The sequence below is a fragment of the Haliotis cracherodii genome, unplaced genomic scaffold (assembly GCF_022045235.1).
Source record: "Haliotis cracherodii isolate W230 unplaced genomic scaffold, xgHalCrac1.p SCAF_19, whole genome shotgun sequence".
NCBI lineage: Eukaryota > Metazoa > Mollusca > Gastropoda > Lepetellida > Haliotidae > Haliotis > Haliotis cracherodii.
This window is the reverse complement of record NW_027266274.1, coordinates 8,952,159-8,975,432: the sequence shown is the minus strand read 5'-3', so window position 1 is coordinate 8,975,432 and position 23,274 is coordinate 8,952,159. Positions and strand designations below refer to the sequence as shown.

At 40.3% G+C, this 23,274-nt stretch overlaps 1 protein-coding gene across 1 annotated transcript in view; it reads right to left on the bottom strand.

Annotated features, from left to right (window-relative positions):
- The window catches only part of LOC139466733 (dnaJ homolog subfamily C member 5-like), a 33,529-nt gene extending 11,585 nt beyond the window's left edge, over positions 1-21,944 (bottom strand). The window contains exons 1-5 of the mRNA XM_071248391.1: positions 21,816-21,944; positions 7,237-7,318; positions 4,658-4,714; positions 3,398-3,550; positions 319-450 (exon numbers count right to left, since the gene is read on the bottom strand). Coding sequence (XP_071104492.1) covers positions 319-450; positions 3,398-3,550; positions 4,658-4,714; positions 7,237-7,318; positions 21,816-21,841 — 450 coding nt within the window. The 5' untranslated portion in view covers positions 21,842-21,944. The remainder of the gene's footprint in view (positions 1-318; positions 451-3,397; positions 3,551-4,657; positions 4,715-7,236; positions 7,319-21,815) is intronic.
- Positions 21,945-23,274: the final 1,330 nt, after the last annotated feature.

The following is a 23,274-nucleotide window of genomic DNA, read 5'->3' as shown; positions in this document are numbered from 1 at the left end:
TGAGACAGTCAAATATGGGCATGTTGATGACAACCTTGTTCTCAGACAAGCAGATGCAAGATCCTGCTTACAAGGTATTACATATTTGTGGTAAATATGGTTTCAAAATTAAAGTTCTTTGACAAAATCAATTTAATGTATTTTCTTAAAATGTTTTGCACTGGATGTTGAATTTCATCTGTGAAATGTTTCAGATAGCATGAAGCAATCTTTTGCTGAGAGTCTCATATTTACCCGACTAACTACAACATGTACAAAATTAATATAACTCTGCTATTGTCTAGGTGGCAGCCGCCAAAGGGCTCATAAGGTACTCACATGTAGATTGGCATATTCTCCATCATCCTCCGGTGCCTGTGGCCGACACTTGCCGCAGCAGAAGTTGCAGCACAGGCAGCAGCAGCAACAGCAGTAGCAGCCGGTGACCACGCAGCAGAATATGGCGAAGGCCTGGGGAGAAAACAAACCATCATGGTGTAATTCCAGATTGAAGGCGGAAATAAAAGATGCATGGTCAGAAATCAAAATCTGGGAAACTAAAGTCACATACATGTTCAATTCTATTAGATACCAAATTAGATATTGTTTGTTTGTTTGTTGTTTAACGCCGCACTCAGCAATATTCCAGCTATATGACGGCGGTCTGTAAATAATCGAGTCTGCTCCAGACAATCCAATGATTAATAACATGAGCATCGATCCATGCAATTGGGATCGATGACATGCATCAACCAAGTCAGCGAACCTGACCATCCGATCCTGTTAAGACAAGCATAGTCGCCTTTTACGGCAAGCATGGGTTGCTGAAGACAGAATCTGAATCTACCCCAGATTTTCACAGGCCAAAATTAGATATTGATGCATACTGGTACGGAAATGGCTTAGTGAGGCTATTTTATTTTAATTTGTTGGATCACGCCAACCCTATTTTCATTAAAACTGAAAAGAATTTACACTTATTTATACATCATACATGGAAACTGTTTTGAGAATGCTCAGTGTTATAAAAAATGATTTAGAAAACTTTGGAGGCTCAATTAGACATACCGTATTCACCGTAATAAGCGCCCCGCTCTAATAAGCGCCCATGGCGATATTTGTTAATATATTGGCTAGTGAACAATCCCAATTAGCACCCCTTCCAATTGATCAATGTACATAAGACTTATTTATTCATGTATAATACGCACTCGTGTGTTATATGCACCCTTATTTAGGGGCAATAAAATTCTAGAAAAATATATCTGTTGTATATAAACATTTCAGGCTGTCAGAATATTCCCGCGAAATTTATCTTTAAACTGTTTTTTTTCACCAAAATACTTTTCTAATAAGCGCCCCCTATTTCTAATTTTGAGAGTGCCCTGGGTGTTTATTATGTCGAATACGGTAAATGTTTTGCCAAATTGTTCAGTCAACGAATCACTGGGAAATTCCTTGCATAATAAATCTAGAGTTCCTTGTCCTTGATACACAGATTTTGCTGAGATTAACTCCCCTTTTCTTCCACAAAACAACAACAAAAACCGAATCTTCCAGCAGATGATGGTGCATCACCATGTTCACCACCCAAACCAAATCTGACGTGACCCGTAATGGGATGTCCTCAGATCTCTGTTTAGCTAGGCAAGAACTAAGATCTGATTTTAATGAGATTGGAAAACACACATAAACTGGTGATACGATCCCGATATGTTATTCGGATATACAGTATGAAATCTGGTAAAACACATGGAACATGATTTCACGTATGACATTGTTACTGTTAAGAAAGGGCGATACAGCATAGACTAATAATCGATCCAGATGGAATCGCCACTCGCCAGTCAATTGATTCTACAAGACAGGACACAACACTATCACATGGGGACTAGAGATTGTGACAACTCAGCATCTCTCTTAACACTTCATCAAAGCTATCAATCTGTCCGAGGGATTGAAGTTGAGGTGAAATGGGGTTTAACGTCGTGTCCAAGATTATTGCACTTATATAGCGACGTGTGTGTGTTTGTGAGGCTGCTTGTACTAGTCCGGACTGATGCCGATTTATAGTGCTAGCTCACTGAGATACCATGACGCAGTTTAACATGAATATCCCACTCAGACACAGTATACTGACTCCGAGCCGACCAATCCTTGTTTTAGCCCCTTAATGCCGAGCGCCAGACAGGGTAACAACAAGTACCATCTTTAACGTCTTTTGGTATGACGCGGCCGGGGATCGAGCCCCGGACCTTCCGCTCTCCGGGTGGACGTTCTACCACTTCACTACCACTTCACCACGGAGGCGGTCTCCGAGGGATTGAATCATGCCAGGACGGGAAGAGGAACGATCAACCAAATCAACAAGAGGATCTTCGAGCCAGTATCCAACAACATATGCTCAAGGCAGACGTGAGTGGAATAAAGGGTTGGGACACCGTTGAAACTGCCACCATTTGCGGTGACTTCCATAATGAATCCATCCTCCAAAAGGAAACTCAGTCTGGGTACCTGAACTATCAAAAAAACATAAAAACAGGAACAAAAGTCGTAAGATTTATACATGAGCGTAGTACAAGAGAGCAGGAGCGTGAACCACGTCGGTTATCTGCACTGGTGTTCAGTCGACAGCTGCTGCACCAGGACCATGGAACCGAGTTGATGAAGGCCCTGGACATCTGTAACGGAGCGGGAAGCAAAGACCGCATCTGACTTCCAGCATCACCCTTTCATAATGGCATCAGGGTGATATTGCTGTGCAAGGGCATAGTAGAGGCGACAGCTCGAGTCACGTGAGGATTGGAGATGGGGTGTCAATCCAGCAAAAGTGTAGGCCCGTAGTATGGTCAACCGGAGATAAAAAAGGGTCATGATATGGGAGACTTCGGTTAAGGTCACGGTTGAAAGTGGGATGAAGAGCCTCTTACGGGAGCACCGAAGTGGTCTTGCAGCTTCCAAGTAGATTCGGAGTGCTCGAACCTGACATAAGGAGAGATCTTCAAGGTCATCAGGGCTCAAGATGGATGCAAGCCATGGGATCGTAAACAGCTGATCTGATTGTCCCCGGAAGCTGGTTCTTTGCAATATTATCCTAGCGAAGGCTCAGAAAAAACTTCCCACTCTCTGACCATTCGAACTCTGTTAACATCCAAGTCTTGAAAGTGATCAACTCCAACTCCTTGTCAGCAAGTGGTTCACATTCGGCCAGTTAAATGTCAAATGAGGTAGGATGACGTATGCAAGTTGATAAGCAAGGAACAAGGGCCATAACGCTGTAAAAACTATAAGACACCAATTTTTTAACTAATTTGAGATTGTGATATAAATATCTGGTTTTGTAGCTGTACCTGAAAAAATATCTGGTCATATACAAAATCCTCACCCAATCCCCCCACCTCTGTGAATGTGTACCCACCTTGCACCATGGACTTGTTAGAACCAGGTAAGTGTTGACATTCTCCTCGCCAAACTGTTCTGCTGCGTAGATCCCTAGGGAGCCATACCGGTCATATATTCCCCTCCGTGTGGAGTCCATGAGGATCTTGTGGGCACGGTTGACCTCCTTGAACTACAACACAGACATACACCTGCAATATCTTACAGCCGAAAATTTCAAACATGTACGAGTGAGTGAGTGAGTATGGTTTTACGCCGCTTTTAGCAATATTCCAGCAATATCACGGCGGGGGGCACCAGAAATGGGCTTCACACATGTCAGGAATCGAACCCGGGTCTTCGACGTGACGAGCGAACACTTTAACCACTAGGCTAGACAACCTCCCCTCAAACAAGCACGAAGCAAATACATATAGTAATTAGTACATTATAGAAAGATGAGCAAAACAACGTAACTATGTAAAACATAATTCATAATGATACAGTATAGATAGAGTGAATGAGTGTTTGTTTGTTTGTTGTTTAACCTGAGCATCGATCCATGCATCAACCAAGTCAGCGAGCCTGACCACCCGATCCCGTTAGTCGCCTCTTACGACAAGAATTCTACTATTCTACCTGAGTGAGAGAGTGGGCAGAGTAACGCTGCTTCGAACAGTATTCCAGTTATATCACAGTGTGTCAGCTTAATGTTGGAGGAAAGCCCTAAGAGATGCAGGTCTCACACGTATAACACCTTGTTGAAAGGTCGGAATGACATCACACTGGAATTGACATCATAGCTGATGATTGTAGACGTCATTCGACAATTGTGGTTTTCAAAGACGGCAGTAGTGATCAGTGCATTTTTCTCAAGGGGAGCTCAAAAGAACTAAGAAATAATGGAAGAAATTATTCCACTCGCATGTGTGTCATACTGATTTTAGTCGTGTAAGAACTCATGTATTTCGCTCACTCTCACTTGGGAAATACAAACCTTCTGACACTCGTTTCGTAAAGTCAGTATGAATCCCGAACAAACAAGGGTCTAATTCTATTCTAAGGTCCCACATGAACTAGTGAGTGAGTGAGTGAGTGAGTGAGTGAGTGAGTGAGTTGGGTGTAACACCACTTTGAACAGTATTTCAGTCATTTCATAGCATGTCAGCTTGATGTGGAACTGGAAGGAAAGCTTGAAGGGATGCGGGTCTCAGATGTTTATCCCTTTGGTGAAATCCACGGGTATGGTGCTTACCAACCTAGCAACATGATCTATTGGATTGGGATTCAGCCCACTCACCGTCTCCACGGCCTCGGGGTTGTTGGGGTTCTTGTCTGGATGGTACTTCAGGGCCAGCTGAAAATACACATTTCTATCATTATATAACCATGACAACCAAACCATGGCAACCTTTATTACCGTAAACATAATTATTCGGCGACTTCCATTGACTGTATGTTACAGACATTTGAAGATAAGTTCAGGATAGCACAAAGTCCATTTGAATGTACTCGCTTCTTTCCGTATTTTGACACAAAATCGTGAAAATGATGAAGGTTTTGCGTTTGAATGTAATCGTGTCTTTCTGAATTTTGAGGGAATATCACTAAAAATATTACACAGGTCTTGCATTTCAAATGGAGTGAGTGAGTTGGTCTTAACACCGCTTTTAACAGTATTCCAGTCATATCACAGCGTGTCAGCTTAATGTGGGAGGAAAGCCCGAAGTGATGCAGGTCTCAGACGTTTACCACTTCGGTGAAACCCACGAGCACGGGTATGGTGCTGACAAACCTAGAAACGTAATCGGGGCGAACCGGGATTCGAACCCACAATCATAGGTTTCTGGCGTGCCCAAGGGACGCAACTCTGCACAGCGAATCGCGGTGCCTTAGACGACTGGGCCACCCGTGCCCCCCCATTTCAAATGGAAGTGGTCATTCATGCTGACTTGTCAAAAACCAGCCGATGATCATTTGTCAAAACAGAAGTTTAAAATGAAAAACTTCATTTTGATTACTTGAAGCCTGCTGCTGTAACGTCCACTAAAGTTACTGCAGACGACGAGCAAGAAAAACAGGCTATATCACCAAGTGCTAGTGCTGACATTGAAATTGAAAAAAAAGGAAGGCAGACGTGACGGAAATGTGTCTAATGAAATAGCTGACTTTTGTTAAAATTATTGGGAAATAAACGACAAGGCACACCTAAATTGAAAATGGCACACCTGAAAAACAGGTCCTTTGCCCTTGGGCACATCTGGGCCCACTTGCACAAAGCGATCTTAGCACTAAGATGATCGTAACTCCCATACTTTAGCATAGGCTTACAATAGTCTTAGCGCTATGATCGTTTTGTGCAAGTTGGCCCTGGTCTTTTTCTAATTTCAAGCCCTGGACATCCCCAAATAACACTCATACCAACTGTATTGGTATTGTATTAACAGGAGGAGCCAAACATTTCTTAACACCCAAAATACATAATTTTTCAGAACATACTACAAAGTAGCAATACTCAAGATATTTGATGGCGATCTGTAAATAATCGAGTCTGGACCAGACAATCCAGTGATTGACATCATGAGCATCGACCACGCCATATTGGGGTACGATGACATGCATCAACCAAGTCAGCGAGCCTGACAACCCGACCCCGTTAGTCGCTTCTTGCGACAAGCATCGTCGCCTTTTACAGCAAATATGGGTTGCTGAAGACCTATTCTACCCCGAATCTTCACGGGTCCTATTCTATTTCTATTTCAACAACATCTAGTTATGCCAAAAAATGTTTTTAAAAAAACAAAGCTTTTTAATATCCAATAAATGTGTAGATCAAATAAAATAACGATCTTGCTATGAGAAACAAAATCAGAATTATTAGAAATAGTTATCAATGGTTATTATGTTTTTTTTTTTAATGTACCAAAACACTTTTTTGAGGTGGCATTTTTGCTGCTTGTTGCTACATATTTCGAGCCCTAGAGATCAGGACACAATGACTAAGCTATTGTTTATAAGGGAGCTCAACAAGACACCATCTGACAGCCATGAAGTTCGGTTTTACAGAATTGGATGTTCCATGTTGCCATCTTTTCTTTCACCATGTTCAGTGATACTTGCATCAAGGCTCTAGAAATAAACCTGGCCATCTATCCAACTGTTGTACATAACACAAGCTGTTACCACACTGCTAGTATTCATCCTCATGTAACATAGGACCACACGAGGAGTGAATGAGTGGTCTTAGTCAGCAATATGTCTGTGTGTTTTACACCGTAGTCAGCACTATTACAGCTGTATCAGAGTCTGCAAATAACTGAGTCTGGCCCAGAAACTAACAGTTTCAGTCCACTAGTCCTTATAATGATAACATATAGCAAAACTCTTTATAATGGCAAATTTCTACTAGTCCTTATGATACCTGAAATATTGGCAGTTTGGCAAGGACTACAGGACTAGTGCCAATTTCTAACACTGACTAGTCGTTGATAGTTGGGGTGAAATGGTACATCAGTGAACCGGTGCATCGTGAGTTTCCATGCGATGATACGATACACGATACTTTTTTTACTGTATCAATACATGACGATACACTTGCTAAAATTTTTTTACTAACTGCTCACATAGTGACCCCCCAGCGATTTTGTCAAATATCGTAAAATGTATTGTATTTGCATTCAAGTAAAAAAATAGACGCTACAAATATTTGTCTACAGCTAGCTCTCTCTTTTGAACCAATTCCGAAATACATAAACAAATATATGTTTCATGATATGTATCGTACTGTGAAATGGGTATCATGACACATATCGTTTCATTTCATTCATGTTTATATAAATATTTCTTTCTTTTTTTGTTCCTGTAGATAGCTATACTTGCCTTTCTGTAAGCTCTCTTGACGTCATCTTGAGTTGCAGTTTTCTGAAGTCCCAGCAATTCATACAGAGAATCGCCAGTTCGCCTGAAACAAATACCAATGTGTTAATAAAACATGTCCAAACAAAATGAGTGAGTGAGTGAGTGAGTGAGTGAGTGAGTGAGTGAGTGAGTGAGTGAGTGAGTGAGTGAGTTAGTTAGTTGGGTTTAACGCTGATTTCAACAGTATTTGAGTTATAGCACAGCTTGGCACTTTAATGCAGGGGGAAAGCCAGAAGGTCCAAGATGTTTACCACTTTTGTGAAACCCACAAGCAGTCATATAATCATCATGATGATAATAATAGACGGAATCCAGCTCTTCCAATATGGGAAACCATCAAACATTGAAGGAATCTGAAACCAACACCAAGAATTCGACTGAGTTAAAAGAACAGCATCGTCCTTATGAAAAACTCATAATGGTTTAAATGTTGATAAATTTATTTTACACAATTGTACACCAGTACCAAAACATAATTTAAGTCTATTGTAGACTGTGCCAAAAACTGACAACATTTTCAGTAGAAATTAGTGTTGATGTATGGACTTCAATTAGCAAAGCTTACTAGACCGAAAGAAGTTTTACGAGACTCGGGCTACGGTCTTGTTGCTAAAGTCATAGACTGCAATTGGCACAATTTCTAGTAATAATAGATTGGACTCGTGATTTTTAACCATGCTTGATGTAAGAGGCGACTAATGGGATCAGGTGGTTATGCTCTGAAATGTTGATGCACATCATCATTTCCCAAGAGGGTAGATTGATGCTCATGATGTCAATCACTGGATTGTCTGATGCAGACTCGATTGTCTACAGAACGCCATCATAAAGCTGGAATAATGCTGAGTGTGGCGTTAAACAAACAATATTCCCGCTATATGACAATGGTGTGTAATAATCAAGTTTGAATCAGAAAATCCAGTGCTTAACATCATGAGCATTGATCTACATCATTGAGAAAAGTGGTATGATGACATGCATCAACCAAGTCAGTGAGCCTGACCACCCGATCCCGTTGGTCACCTCCAACGACAAGCATGGGTTGCTGCAAACCAGTTCTAACCCAGAATGTTCACGTGATTATCTCGAAAGTGAGTGACACATATGACGACACATTATGAAGATTGAGTTGCACATACAACCATATCAGCGGTAGAAACCAATAGTTTTAATCCACTAGTCCTTATAATGATAACATATAGCAAAACCCTTAAAAATGGCAAATTTCTACTGGTCCTTATGATACCTTAACTATTGGGCAGTTTGGTAAGGCTACAGGACTAGTACCAATTTCTACCGCTGCATTTGGTCATTGGAATGTTCACATGATTATCTCGAAAGTGAGTGACTCATGATATGACGACACATTATGAAGATTGAGCTGCACATACAACCATATGGTCATTATATAGTAGCCTGACTCAGGCTTTATCAGAGTGATGACCACACACATAATTGCATGTGGTGAAGAACCAGGGGGTCCTAGGCTAGACTATTTCAGTCACATCACAGCATGTCCAGTCCAGTAACATGGACACATACTGATTATTCAGTACTCTTGGTTCATCACTATGGATCTATCCAACACTCCAGCCAGGGGCAGATTTAACAACAAATTCATATATAGCCAGCTGGGCTTGCTCCTTTCAAAAGTTACCGGTCCTTCTCCAAACAAACTGGCCCAAAAGTAAATGTTGCAAGCTAGACTGAGTTACCCAGGGGGCTCTGAAAATCTTAGAGTGAGTGAGTATGGTTTTACGCCGCTTTAAGGAATATTCAGCAATATCACGGCGGGGTACAACAGAAATGGGCCTCACACATTGTACCCATGTCAGGTATTGAACCCAGGTCTTCGGTGTGACGAGCGAACGCTTTAACCACAAGGCTACCCGACTGGCCCCGAAAATCTAAGAATTTCTCACCCCTAAAACGTCATTTCCCCGCACTCCAAGATGAAATCTTGGATTCCATTTGCCTCATTTCATGGGAATTTTATGAGCAAAAAAAGATGTTGTTCAGAACATTACAAAATGGCCGCCGGTTGTGTCATTCCACCAAGATGATCTTTGAGTCAACCATTCACACGATCTCAACCCCTCTAAATATTTTCTCATCGAAATTACATGATTCACGAGCACTGTCCAATCAAAGAAAATAAACATTCCACGAGCAGTGTCCAACTAAAAAAAATATAGACATACACAGAGAAGGGGTGAAAGTTTGACTAGCCAGACGGGCAATCTATTAATGTTTCAGCAAACCGTAGTAATTTTAACTGGCCATGGGCCAGTGGGCCAGCAGTTACATGACTCTTGACTTGGTTCATCGCTTTGGGGCAGTATCCAGTACCATCTGGTACACACCAATCAAGCATCCAGTGTCAAAATACATTACTTCTCCTAGAGGTCTATGTTTCCTACAGGAGTCCTATTGATGCACAGTGTGTATCAGTTGTGCTATCTTCAAAATATTAATTATCCAACAAATGGGAGTTTAAGTGGCACAAGAGCTGTAGCCAGTCAAGCCAGAAACCAAACAAATCAATGATCCCTGGTGGGAACAAACGACCCATGCACTTGGCAGCATCAGTAGAGCACCATGACTCACAAAGAGAGGATGTGTGAGTTTGGGCTTTGCTGCTTTGTTTCATGCTGTTCAGGTGATGCAGTTTGTTGACACTGACTTGTTTGTTTGTTTGTTTGTTGTTTAACGCCGCACTCAGCAATATTCCAGCTATATGATAGTAGTGTGTAAATGATCAAGTCTGGACCAGACAATCCAGTGATTGACATCACGAGCACCGGTCTAGGCAGTTGGGATACAGTGACATATCATCCAAAAGTGAGTCTGACCACCTGATCCCGTTAGTCGCTTTTTATGACAAGCATGGATTGATGAAGATCGATCATCAAGGGGGTGTAGACATTTGATATGTGCAACTAAAACTAAAAGTATGCTGTTTACAGAAATTTGTTCACAATAAGATCAAATGTGGGATTTGACCTTCCAACAAGATGACCCTGGTAGCTAAAGCTAAGGGATGCAACTCTGCACAGCAGGTTGTAGCAACTAAGACCACTGGGACACCAGTACCAGACACAGTAAGTCAGACAGACTTTAGAGTTGTCTACCCTTGCGGTCACAATCTCTTCCAGGGATGGAATGGGTTTTTTCACATGCCATAAGGCACTCAAATGTATGATGAGGTGTGCCCCTTAAAATACATGCATGCAAACAAAAATACTTTTGAACAATATTCGCACTCGGAATGATATTTCACCATGAGCTAGACAATAAGTTTGCCCAACTCTGAACATGATCGGCCATTTCCACTGAAAATAAATCTCCTGAGTGACTCTTAGCCATTGTAAGCTGGGACTATATTTGACCATCGACCTCGCTAGCACATTACCATCACGTGATGAAAACGTCTTAGCTTGCAGACAACAGCCATGAACAGCTTGTCAGATGGGAAAGCCATATAAAAACTGGTAATCTGGCAGTGACAAAGAAGACACAATTAATGAATAACAAGAGATCCTATTACAGTATAATAAAGAAGCTGTTATCCATCAATTGTGTATACTCTGTAATCTGTCAACTTCTAAGTAATTACTCTGGTAGTGGTATGTGATTATGAACGGCAATGGATCCATGCCTTTTAGAAGACTGAAAAAAGAAATTCTCACATTCATCATGTTCAGTCACTTCCACACACCTTCACTCCAATGTGAGGGGAGGTGAAATTGGGTTTAACGTCGCGTCCAAGATTATTGCACTTATATAGAGACGTGCATGTACGTGTGTGTGTTTGTGTGGCTGCTTGTACTAGTCCGGACTGATGCCAATTTACAGTGCTAGTTCACTGAGATACCATACCGCAGTTTAATATGAATACCCCACCCAGACACAGTATACTGAATCCGAGCCGACCAGTCCTTGTTTTAGCCCCTTAATGCCGAGCACCAGACAGGGTAACAACAAGTACCATCTTTTAACGTCCTTTGGTTTCACTCCATTGTATCGTACAGTTTAAACTGATACGGTTATCTAAACAGGCACCATCTTCCCGGGGCAAGAGAGTAAACTGACTATAAAAGTCCAGTTTCCACCCTTGCCGAACTAGGCTGGTATTATGGAGTTACATTTTGTCTGGACTAATGAGTCTATGCATAATAGTCAAATCAAAATCGTGCACCGAAATCAAAATCCGGTTCAGAAACTTTCGTGCAGAATTCAATCGATTGCTGGATTTGCAAAGCATGTGCACCGCCAACACGTTGTCAGCAGATATTTTCAAAATCCTTTCATGTTTTTAATCATGCCTTCCATGATGTAAGACCCGTTTTATCACAATATAGATCTTAATTATTGATCAGATCCTCCTGACTGGGCGCCACCATTTTGTGTGAAGCAAACGCAAGTGATACGAGAGGTGGAATCTGATTGGTCAAAAGGAGAGACTTAGAAGGGACATAATTGGTAATAGCCACTGGTGGCGCAACGATCGAGCCTAGTAATTCCAGCCTAGTTCGGCAAGGGTTGAAACTGGTCTTTTGAAGTCTGTAAACTCCCTTGCCTCGAGAAGATGAACAGGAACATGCAATAACTATACATAGTTCATGTTTTCTGTGGGAACAAGACAACAGCAACTTCGCACTGGAGTTACAATGATATATCTTCAAATAATTGGTGGTAAAAAGCTCCTTGATTTGAGTCATATCTGATCCTTACATCCACCAGCCATGTATTTAATACTGGGACCCAGTCCTCAGAGATTTATCTAGGATTCCAAGCTATGCGCCCTTATCAAGTTTGGAAAAAATATAGTTTTATATAAAAACATTGAAGTTTTTTCCCCAAAAAACTTCAGAGATATTATAACATTGAATATTAACAATGTATATTATAACACTGAATATTAACATTGCATTCAATGCAATAATGCTAAACCAAACATAAACATCTTTTCATCAATATTGCTCCTACTGTCAGTGAAATACAAGTCACCCCAACAAAGCCATAACAGTTACAACAACAACAATAACAACAACAGCAACAACATGAATTGGGAAATGATTCATTCCTGACATTTACTGACATTTTGGGCCAAATATCAGCCTCTGAGCAGGTCTAGATAACCCCGTGATTATGTCCTGAAATCTTCCAGGGGAAGGTCACATGGACAGAGTCCAGGCAGATTCATCAACTGGGCCAGGGACACGACCCAGAGCCCTGGCAGCGTCCCTGTAACAAGTGCCCATGTCAGCTTGACCCTTCAAGACCTAGTCATGTAGCTTCAGTCTACCAGGTTCTCCGGGGTACTAATGAAATACTGATGACCAATTCTGTGACAGGTGTTGTTGGCAATTATGAACTACTGGGCTAAGTATTCCAGGGGTAGAAACTAACATTTTTGGTCCACTAGTCCTTATAATGATAACATATAGCAAAACCCTTAAAAATGGCACATTTCTACTAGTCCTTATGATACCTTAACTATTGGGCAGTTTGGCAGTTAGGACTAGTGCCAGTTTCTAACCCTGTATACTGGTAATATTTGACACAGGACATTGCTGAGTAAAACCTGGCTATTGATTCGTCCACATGCTCAATACATACATGTCAGTAGCATGACTAACGTTGTGCTTAATGGCAAGTGGCTGACAATGTACAGGAAGCACCTGTCACCCTGTCCTGGTTGTGGCAGCAAACATGCCACAATGTTCCTGATAACACAGATGCCACATGGATAATACTGAATACTGTCTGGATAGCAGGAACATACAGTACGGATATCACACATTAAATACATGGATACCACACGTGTGATGCTAAAATAAAACAGATATCACATGGATATGAGGGCTGGTCAAAAAGTTCTAAGCCTGATTAACTTTAACGTTCATCTATGGGCCATAACACAGTGAACTAATCTATATAGCATGATATAGAACACTGTTTGAGTGGATAACTGCAAGTGTATTTGCTCTGTTGAGGCCGTTTGTATATCAGTGACAGCCAGCTGAACGTGTAGTTCAGTAGTTGCAGGGTTAGAAACAGTTTTCGTCCACTAGTCCTTATAATGATAACGTATAGCAAAACCCTTAAAAAGGGCAAATTTCTACTCGTCCTTATGACACCTTTACCATTGGGCATTTTGGCAAGGGCTATAGGACTAGTGCTAATTTCTAACACTGAGTTGAATTATTCAACTAATAATAATCACTATGTATTATATGACGGTTGCCATTGACGACATAGACACATAAGTACTGTAACAGTATATACTATCTGTATTAAAATCAATGAAAGTCATCAGAGACCTGAGAATGTATTATTTAGACAAATTTTTGCATCTATGTTTCAACTATGAAAGATTTATGGGACCAAAATGCCACCTGGTCTTTGCCTGTGCAACTAGGTTTTTTATGTCAACATGCACCTGGTGCAGGTTAAATCAAGTTCCTCAAAATGAGCCCTGTATCATATACAGAAATAACTATCACTCTAGAGGCAACATCCTTGTAGTAGATATGAAAGTTATATCAACTTTCATGACACGGACAGACTCGGACAGTTACTGGATAACACAAATCAGACAAAAGTTTTGGTTTGTTTGTTGTTTAACGCTGCACTCAGCAATATTCCGGCAATATGACGGTGGTCTGTAAATAATCGAATCACCAGACAATCCAGTGATAGACATCATGAGCATCGATACATGCAATTGGAATACGATGACATGTATCAACCAAGTCAGCGAGCCTGAGCACCTGATCCCGTTAGTCGCCTCTTACGACAAGCATAGTCGCCTTTTACGGCAAGCCTGGGTTGCTGAAGACCTATTGTACCCGGATCTAATTGGGTCTCAGACACAAGTAGCCTCATTAAAATTTTATTTTGTGGCAGAATCAGTGCTGTGTATCACCAGGGGCTACATTATTGATCTCTGACAAAACAATAACCATGAACAGGTGATCATGTGTTCATCCTCTATATCTCCATGGGGCGGTCAGGTAGCCTAGTGGTTAAAGCGTTCGCTCGTCACGCCGAAGACCCGGGTTCGATTCCCAACATGGGTACAACGTGTGAGGCCCATTTCTGGTGTCCCCCGCCGTGATATTGCTGGAATATTGCTAAAAGCGGCATTAAACCAAACTTACTCACTCACTATATCTCCAAGACTTGCATTTCGGGAAACCTACACTAACCCATTCATCCATTCCCGTGGTTCTCGCGGTCTCAAATTACCCGCCCTTGATTATTATTAACATTTTATTGACAAATCAAACGTTGAGATAAGGAAAAAAATGTTTAAGGGAGGTAGACAGGAAGACATCCTTTCCGTCAAAATCTATTTAGGGTTTTCTTTCCCGTGTCAGCTTTTCAATTTATCGCAAACTGTATTCAATTGGACTGGGCGCCACGTTGTTGACATCGCCAACGCAATATTGAGGCTTGTTTGTAACTCTTATTCTGATTGGTTAGTTGGACCATGTAGCGTTACAAATCAAATTGACTAATGAAAATCATGTAATCAGGTAATTTGAGATCGCCAGAACCGCTGGAATGGATCAAGGAGTAAGTGTGAGTTGACCGAAATGTGAGCCCTAGAGGAATAGAGGGTGTCATGTATTCTAATAACAGGTCACTATTTCCACAGGTTACCACCGGCCCCTATAATTCTCAGCTAGTTTCCATCAGGACTACCTAAAAACACTGAGTGAGTGAGTGAGTGAATGAGTGAATGAGTGAGTTTGGTTAAACGCCGCTTTTAACAGTATTCCAGTTATATCACGGCGTGTCAGCTTAATGTGGGAGGAAAGCCCCAAGTGATGCAGGTCTCAAAAGTTTACCACTTCGGTGAAACCTACGAGCGCGGGTATGGTGCTGACAAACCTAGAAACATAATCGGGGCGAACCGGGATTCGAACCCACAATCATAGGTTTCTGGCGTGCCCAAGGGACGCAACTCTGCAAAGCGAATCGCAGCGCCTTAGAAGACTGGGTCACTCGTGCCCCCTACAAACACTGAGGACTAGTGAAATAAGGATTATTCTCTGGACAAGACTTCAAAAAAGCGATTTTTTAAGGATGAACATTCCACAGAATTTTTCTTGCACATGAGCGTAATTTGATTCCAAGGCTATTTCTAGCACTGCGTCATCTGAATCGGCCCCAATACCAGCCAGTGGGTCTAGGCTATTTATCATAATGGAATGGAAATACGATACACTGGGTAATCAAACACGTCAAAACCAAGTCAGATATATTTTTACGAGAGTCACATGCAACGTGTTGCAGTCATGATAGTAACAGTAGTGATTCATATTAAATATGAAGTGTTGCATCACTTCCTTCCCAAGGTTTTACGCTTGCAGACGACAACCGGATTCTGGTGTATCAGGAAGCCTTTCAGGATTTCATACAACATTCATACAACATTCATACAACATTCATACAACATCCATACAACATACGGTTCCAGGCACCAGATGTGACACTTCTGCTTGTTTAAGGCAGTAATTATTATGCCAGATAATGTCAACTACGCAGGATTTCATGCTGAGTCAGCAAAACCGAGCTTCAAAACCACAGCTATGAGTCCTGCCCTGCTTCACATTCAATCATCTACTGGTTGCTATTACATGGCTATGAATAATTAGTCCTTTAATAACGCGCCAAATTCCATTTACCGACTGACTGATCATGGAGCTACATTACTATCGATGGATCAGAGTGCACTCGATTTGCATTCTCAGCTCCCTGGGGAGTATACAATCCAAGCTGCCTGTGAGGCACATAAGAAATAAACGACGAGTTGTTATTGTACAATAAAACACTGCAGAGAGAATAAACCAGGGGCGCAGGTTTATTCTCCCTGCAGTGTTTTATTGTACAATATACAACTCCCACTCGTCGTTTATTTCTTAATTTGACAAGTGCAATTCAAATGCATATTGATTGGAAATGTCAATATTCTCAGGTTCCCAAACCATATATGTTTTAGTGCACCAAAATCATTTGTCAGTGCTATCGATCGGCAGTCAGTAATACAAATCAATGATAAGACACAGTCAGATAACTTCTCTCAACACCTGTTACAGTGTATGCAACAAATATTATATTGACTGGCCAAGTCACCACTCCTATGCTGTGTTGGCCAATCTGAATGATTAACTAGAAGTAAGAATGCCACATCGAGCTTTTGATGCTAAGGGTTGGTTGGTTGGTTGGTTGTTTAATGCCGCACTCAGCAATATTCCAGCTACCGTATTTCGCTGTGTATAAGGCGACCCCACGTATAAGACGACCCCCCTGTACACGCCTTCAAAATCAACCCAAAATCCTATACTCCCATGTATAAGGCGACCTGGAATGATGCACATCACAAGTGCGCACACAAACCTTATATATTCAATAAAAATATGTTTATCTTGCGTTGTTTTTTCTACGATGATTGGTCGCGTGTGTAACTCCAGCACATGTTGCCATTTTGTGTGTACACGGTACGACACCAAATTGGTGCCCGTAAAATAAAATTCATTTATGAAGTAATAACATATAAGAGACAATGGTGAGGAATTTAATCGCCAATTAACTATGTTGTAACTAACTAGGCTTATATTTGCTTCACATTCAGCGTGTTTATTCCACAATCACTTATTCACACTGTCTCCAACAGTTGTTAATACAACTGTAAAAACAGCGGGAATTGATTTCAGCTTCACCGGTTATCACATGTTAGGTCATGTGTGCAATATGCAAATGCTTACCAGTACTTCCGGCTCTCTACTCACGGATATTGATTGTTTTACCGTGTCAGCTGGTTTGACAATCTGCATCGAGGCGAGGGTCATTTCAACATTATTTGCAGAAATTATTAAACTTTATCAAGGAAAAGAGATACAAATCATGTTTATGTATGGAAATAGTTATTGGAACAGTTATTTAGGACGAAATGTGAAGTTTTATTGTCAAATGCTGGGCTGGCTATCGGACGCCGGTTGACATCGCCAGTGGAAAAAAATGTGAGATCTTCGACTCCGTGTATAAGACAACCCCCCTTCTTAACCCCCTCATTTTAGTTACGAAAAACTCGCCTTATACACAGCAATATACGGTATATGAAGGCGGTCTGTAAATAATCGAGTCTGGACCAGACAATCCAGTGATTGATATCATGAGCATCGATCCACGCAATTGGGATCGATGACATGCATTAACCAAGTCAGCGAGCCTGACCACCCGATCCCGTTAGTCGCCTTTTATGACAAGCATAGTCGCCTTTTACGGCAAGCATGGGTTGCTGAAGACCTATTCTACCCTGGATCTTCACGGGTGTTTAATACAAAGGGGAAAGGGGACTTTCTTAAAAGGGGACAGCGAGGGGAGGAATGCAAACTATTCATTCATACTCAAATAGCTGGGGTTTTTTGGTTGTCAACAAATGAATGTGTGTTGTATGTTTTTTAGTGGCTTAACAATACACCGATACAGTATGGTATCCTGATACGAGGCCCATGGTACACTTAATTTAGCGTACCACCCGTTTGTTTGTTTGTTTGTTTGTTGTTTAACGCCGCACTCAGCAATATTCCAGCTGTATGACGGGGGTCTGTAAATAATCAAATCTGGACCGGACAATCCAGTGATTGACATCATACGCATCGATCCAAACAAATTGGGATTGATGACATGCATCAACCAACTCAGCGGGACCACCCGATCCCGTTAGTCGTCTCTTACGACACCTATGTCACGATACATTACATTACAAACTAAACTGGTGTACAAAACATGTGAATAATAACAGAGACTGTTCAACAACCAGCTTATGCAGATTCTGTATATAAGTATAATAAGTAGCATAACATTAACAGTGTCCTCTAGCCTATATCAGGGCGGTCGGGTAGCCTAGTGGTTAAAGCGTTCACTTGTCACGCCGAAGACCTGGGTTCGATTCCCGACATGGGTACAATGTGTGAAGCCCACTTCTGGTGTCCCCCGCCGTGATATTGCTGGAATATTGCTAAAAGCGGCGTAAAACCATACACAGTCACTCAATTGCTTAAAGAGATTTACATTAAAGTTTTTTTTATACAGACACATAGTGTTTTTTAGATTTGCCTGGACGTACTCAAAGGGACAGTTATTGCTAAAAGCGGCCTAAAACCAAACTCACTCACTCACTCTAGCCTATATCATATGTATCTGTCCTACAACATCCCATCTTCGATATCACAAATTTGTATATAATAATGATTCCCAGTTCTGCTTTGCCTGCAAAAAACAAATCAACTTAAAAAGGAACTACTGTATCAGGATACGAATCGTATCACACCCATACTATCAGGAGATGTAGTGTATCACGTGCCCGCCGTACTGTTACACCTCTATTGTTTAGACTTTTAAGCAAAAAAGCACAACAAAAATAGCTTCCTTCACGTTAATTACAGTGACAATAGAAAGCCATATATGTCACATGGGCTACAGCACACACAACAATCATAATGATATCAATATGTATAGGGCAGTTCAACAATGTTATAAATGTCTGGACTATATTTATCAATCACTAAATCATTTTTGAAGTTGATCAGTGAATAAAATCATAGAAATTCCAGATTCAAATAACCCAATCAGGGTTCGAGTTAGGGAACTTGATTTAACCTATACCAAGTGCATGTTGACATGAAAGCTAGTAGCACCAGACTAAACCAGGTTGCACCCTCGTCTCATACTATGCGACCTTTATCAAGGTCAAAACATAGATGCATAAGCTACCGGTAGTTTTAATCAGCAAAATCCCAGATCTCTGATGACTGTGTCATATGCAGTGTTTCCAGTTTTTCACCAGTAAAATTAGGCATGGACTAATTTATGACTGCCAGTCCCTGTGGACTTTCCCATTGTCTATTGTCAGTGCAAGGAAATAACATTTTGCTTTGTTTCGAGGTTAAATATATATTTGTATCATTGACTTAGTCTCAAAATCCAAAAAAAGGAGAAAATTGTGACTGTACTTTGTGTGAATGACGCGTAGATCTAACTAAGTTACTTCAGAGATGATGTCATTGCATTGAACATGATGTGAAATTAATTAAAACCAGGTCATTTTCATCTTTTTTCAGTTGTTGAAGTTGGAACTGACAAAGTTTGGGGGGGACTGGTAATTTTCGAGTGAAATGCCAGCAGGAACACTGATATAAAATTACACATTACACAGAGAAATGTAATACATATATAATATGGATAATATAGCTTTTACTGAATGTGTTCAAAGATTATGTTGTGTGGACAAGAAAGTGTTAGTCACATACAAATTTGAATTGTTTTAGGCATGTACTTGGCGCATGTATCACCAAAATTCAAAAGCTGCACTGGCTGGTGACGAACTGTAATGTGCTGTGTGTATTGTTTCATATCAGGATATTTTCAAGTCAAACATGCCAGCAGTCAGACAGCTTAAACAAATAACTGTTGACTGTTACCTGTAAACGATAGGGGAATTATTCCATCAATTAGAAATAGAACACCAAAAAAAGACTATGAGGAAATAATATTGTGATGATGTTGACATACATCTATTGTTTCTGAGTGACAGTTTATAGGACAGCCAGTCCTAGGTCCTCAGTTCTCAAATATCAAAATTTCAATAATGCGAGTAACCATTATAGGACAGCCAGTCCTAGGTCCTCAGTTCTCAAATATCAAAATTTCAATAATGCGAGTAACCAGTGATTTTGGCACAAAAAGCTGTATATAGGTCAAAGCCTTGGACCCAAGAAATGTAATAAGTCAACGGCAAAAAAGTAAATCAACAAAAATGGCAGATGAACGACAACAACAAATCAATGCAACACCATTCGTGATTGGATGAATATATAACATCTGGCCAATAAAATGTTGCGTTAAAGAAAGCGCTTAACTAAGTCACCACAGCTCCTGACAGTGTTTCCCTATGATACTGAAAGTATGATGCAAAGACATGTGCTGCTCAGAATTTCAATTACAAATTTTGATGGCTGCACATTGTTTTGTTGTAAGATACTGTAATTGATACTCTAAGCAGACTAGTCCTTACTACTTAGTTTTTAATTATGAAAACAAGAAACGAGTGACGCCTTGCTTAGCATTTCTAATTCTATCGGTCAAAAGTCCGACCACTTAAACAAAACAAGGGTCAAATTGAAACTTTACCAGTCTATAACCGGTGACCAAAGGCCATCTGAAACTCTGGTAAACACAAGTGTTATGTTTGCTATGATATGTGATACATAAACTAACTTTCAGCAAAAAAAGCACACTCATGATACTCTCAACATAAAGATCAAAGAAAACAAACGATGTTACCTTATTAGGATGAACATATTTAAAGTGAACGGATTAACATAATGTACTTAACCATGCTCACCCAAGCTGCTAAAATAGAATGGTGATTTCATTGGTCTATTTGTCCTTTGCTATTCATGGATCTGCGCTAATTAACTGCTGGCTTCCATTGTTTAGTTTCTACATTTGTTTGTTATCTCATTACATCTGTTGTTTTCACATGTACATGTATACATATGTTCTCTGCAGCCTGGCATTCATTCACCTGATGAAGGAGTAAGTGAGTTTGTATGGTTTTACGCCACTTTTAGCAATATTCCAGCAATATCACATTAGGGGACACACATTGTACCCATGTCGGGAATCGAACCCATGTCTTCGGCGTAACGAGCAAACGCTTTAACCACAGAGGGCTACCCGAGCATCCCTGAAGGAGTAAGTAAACAAGGCTAAACACCGAAATGGTGAGTTCCTCATAAAAGAAGTTGGCATTCATAAATTACCTCAATAAGATGAACAAAACATTCTTACTGAATTTCATACAACATGTTCAATGAATGTATGAATTATTCGGCCTGTTCTTATGAATATTGCTCACAGTGTTCTAACGCCTGTAAAAAGTCAGTAATCCTAATCAGGATTGATTAATTGAAGCAATAGGTGCCTGGCTGGAATCAACACTAAAAGTGCATAAGTACATCTCTTTGACCATGCTTAAACACTTAAAAAAGCCATGAAAAATAGGTCTCATGTTGAATTTAGTGGGTTTTTTTTTTCATGAATACAAAGGAAACAAATTATCCCTTTCTTTTCCTGCAAAATAAATATCACCCAATGCAAAGGAGCTGGGTTGGTTAGGATAATACATTATACCTACTGTTGGCAATACCATTTAATTGTAGGCCATGTAGGCCATGGTAGATCTAGTGGCAGAAAGCTAATTACTTAATGATCACAAATTCCCATCAATGTTGAATATGCTGATAAATTATCCAAACACTGCAACCTATGTCGTTTTCACGTCGCACATGCAAATCTATGTCTTCAAGTCCCTGTCATTATGCTAGATTATGCTTTCATTTCTTTTCAATGTTAATTCTTACTCATGTCATAGGCAAGCTCCGGCGAGTCACACGACATCGGAGATTCCCTGAACAAATTCCCGTAAACTGCGCAAATTACGAGTTCTTAATTATACTCACGAATAAGATCTCGGCCTAGCTGTCATTTTGCAGGTATTTGACAGAGGTAAACGTTGGAATGATGATGGGAAATAGTAATACAAGATTATTCACTCGGGTAGAGTCATTTCGAGATCACCATATTGCTCACTGACATTAGACGTAGGGGAAATAACTCTGTATCTTGCACCTCGCGCACCACAAATAAATTGCATGGGATAATTACATGTGTAAATTAATTGCTACATTCCATGCTGTAAAGTAAGTTATACAACATTATATAAACATTCACCATGGAATCAAATACGACAGTCGGAGTATTATTATTTCACAATATAAATGGAACCAGTCCAGATCTGTTCAATACCAAACAGTCATGGCAAACAATTATAGACCTTTGCATGATTTTAAAAGCAGATGTTTTCTTTCATATAAACAATGGAAATTTATAATATAAGTAAAATAACTATATTCAAACGATCTACGTATGGCGGTACAACCTCTTGATAATTTAAAATATCCATACAAATAAAATATTTACTTGTCAATAAATTATTATCATGTGTATGATTTTAATCTATTATCACTTTAAAATATACACTAGTATATTGAAATATATAGTGATATATGTTCAAGCGTGTATCGAATGAAACAGTGAAATATGACTTCGCACACATCTGACCGAGCGCTAGGGCAAATAAGAGAACTAATTGTCTAAATATCGACTATTTATCGATTTGACGTAAGTTGTTGATAACGGGGGTTCTATCCTGTTCAGCGAAGCCTCATTGTGGAGTTCCTGTTAGACAGCACTTGGGTTATAAGACTTCACTGGTCTGATCTGTCATCAAGCATTTCTTTGTATAGCTTCAGGTGTGTGCTTTGACCATTGGGTGGCTGTTATCACTGATATACCACGTGTATAGGAGTGTATTTAAATAATACGTAGATAGTTAAATATAGTCATGTACCTATACATTGTGATATTATTGGCCGCGTTCCTAATCTGTGCGGAACTAATTTGATCTTCGAAACGTGCACATGCATTTAATCAAGGTGTATGCTATTTCAGTGCTTGCTTTATTTGCTTTACCTCAATTGACTTCCAGTATTTGCCAGAGTCGGTTTATCTAACGATTTATAGTGTAGTATTAATGGTATGGTGAGGTGAGGTGAGGTGAGGTATTGCACTTATACTGAACAAAAAATGTTAGGGAATTTATGTGGAGACATTTTTATGACAGTGTGTGCTCAGTCTTCAATACAAAAATATTCCCCCAAATATTCGCGATCCCTAATGTTTTCGGTCAATTTATATAGCAAAGTGTGTTGGCTGCTTGTTCTAGCCCGGACTGATGCCGGTTATATAGTGCTAGCCCACTGAGATACCATGCTTCAGTTTAATGGATACTCCACTCGTACACAGTATTCGGACTCCGAGCCGACCATGCAGTCCTTATTTTATCCCCTTGATGCTGAG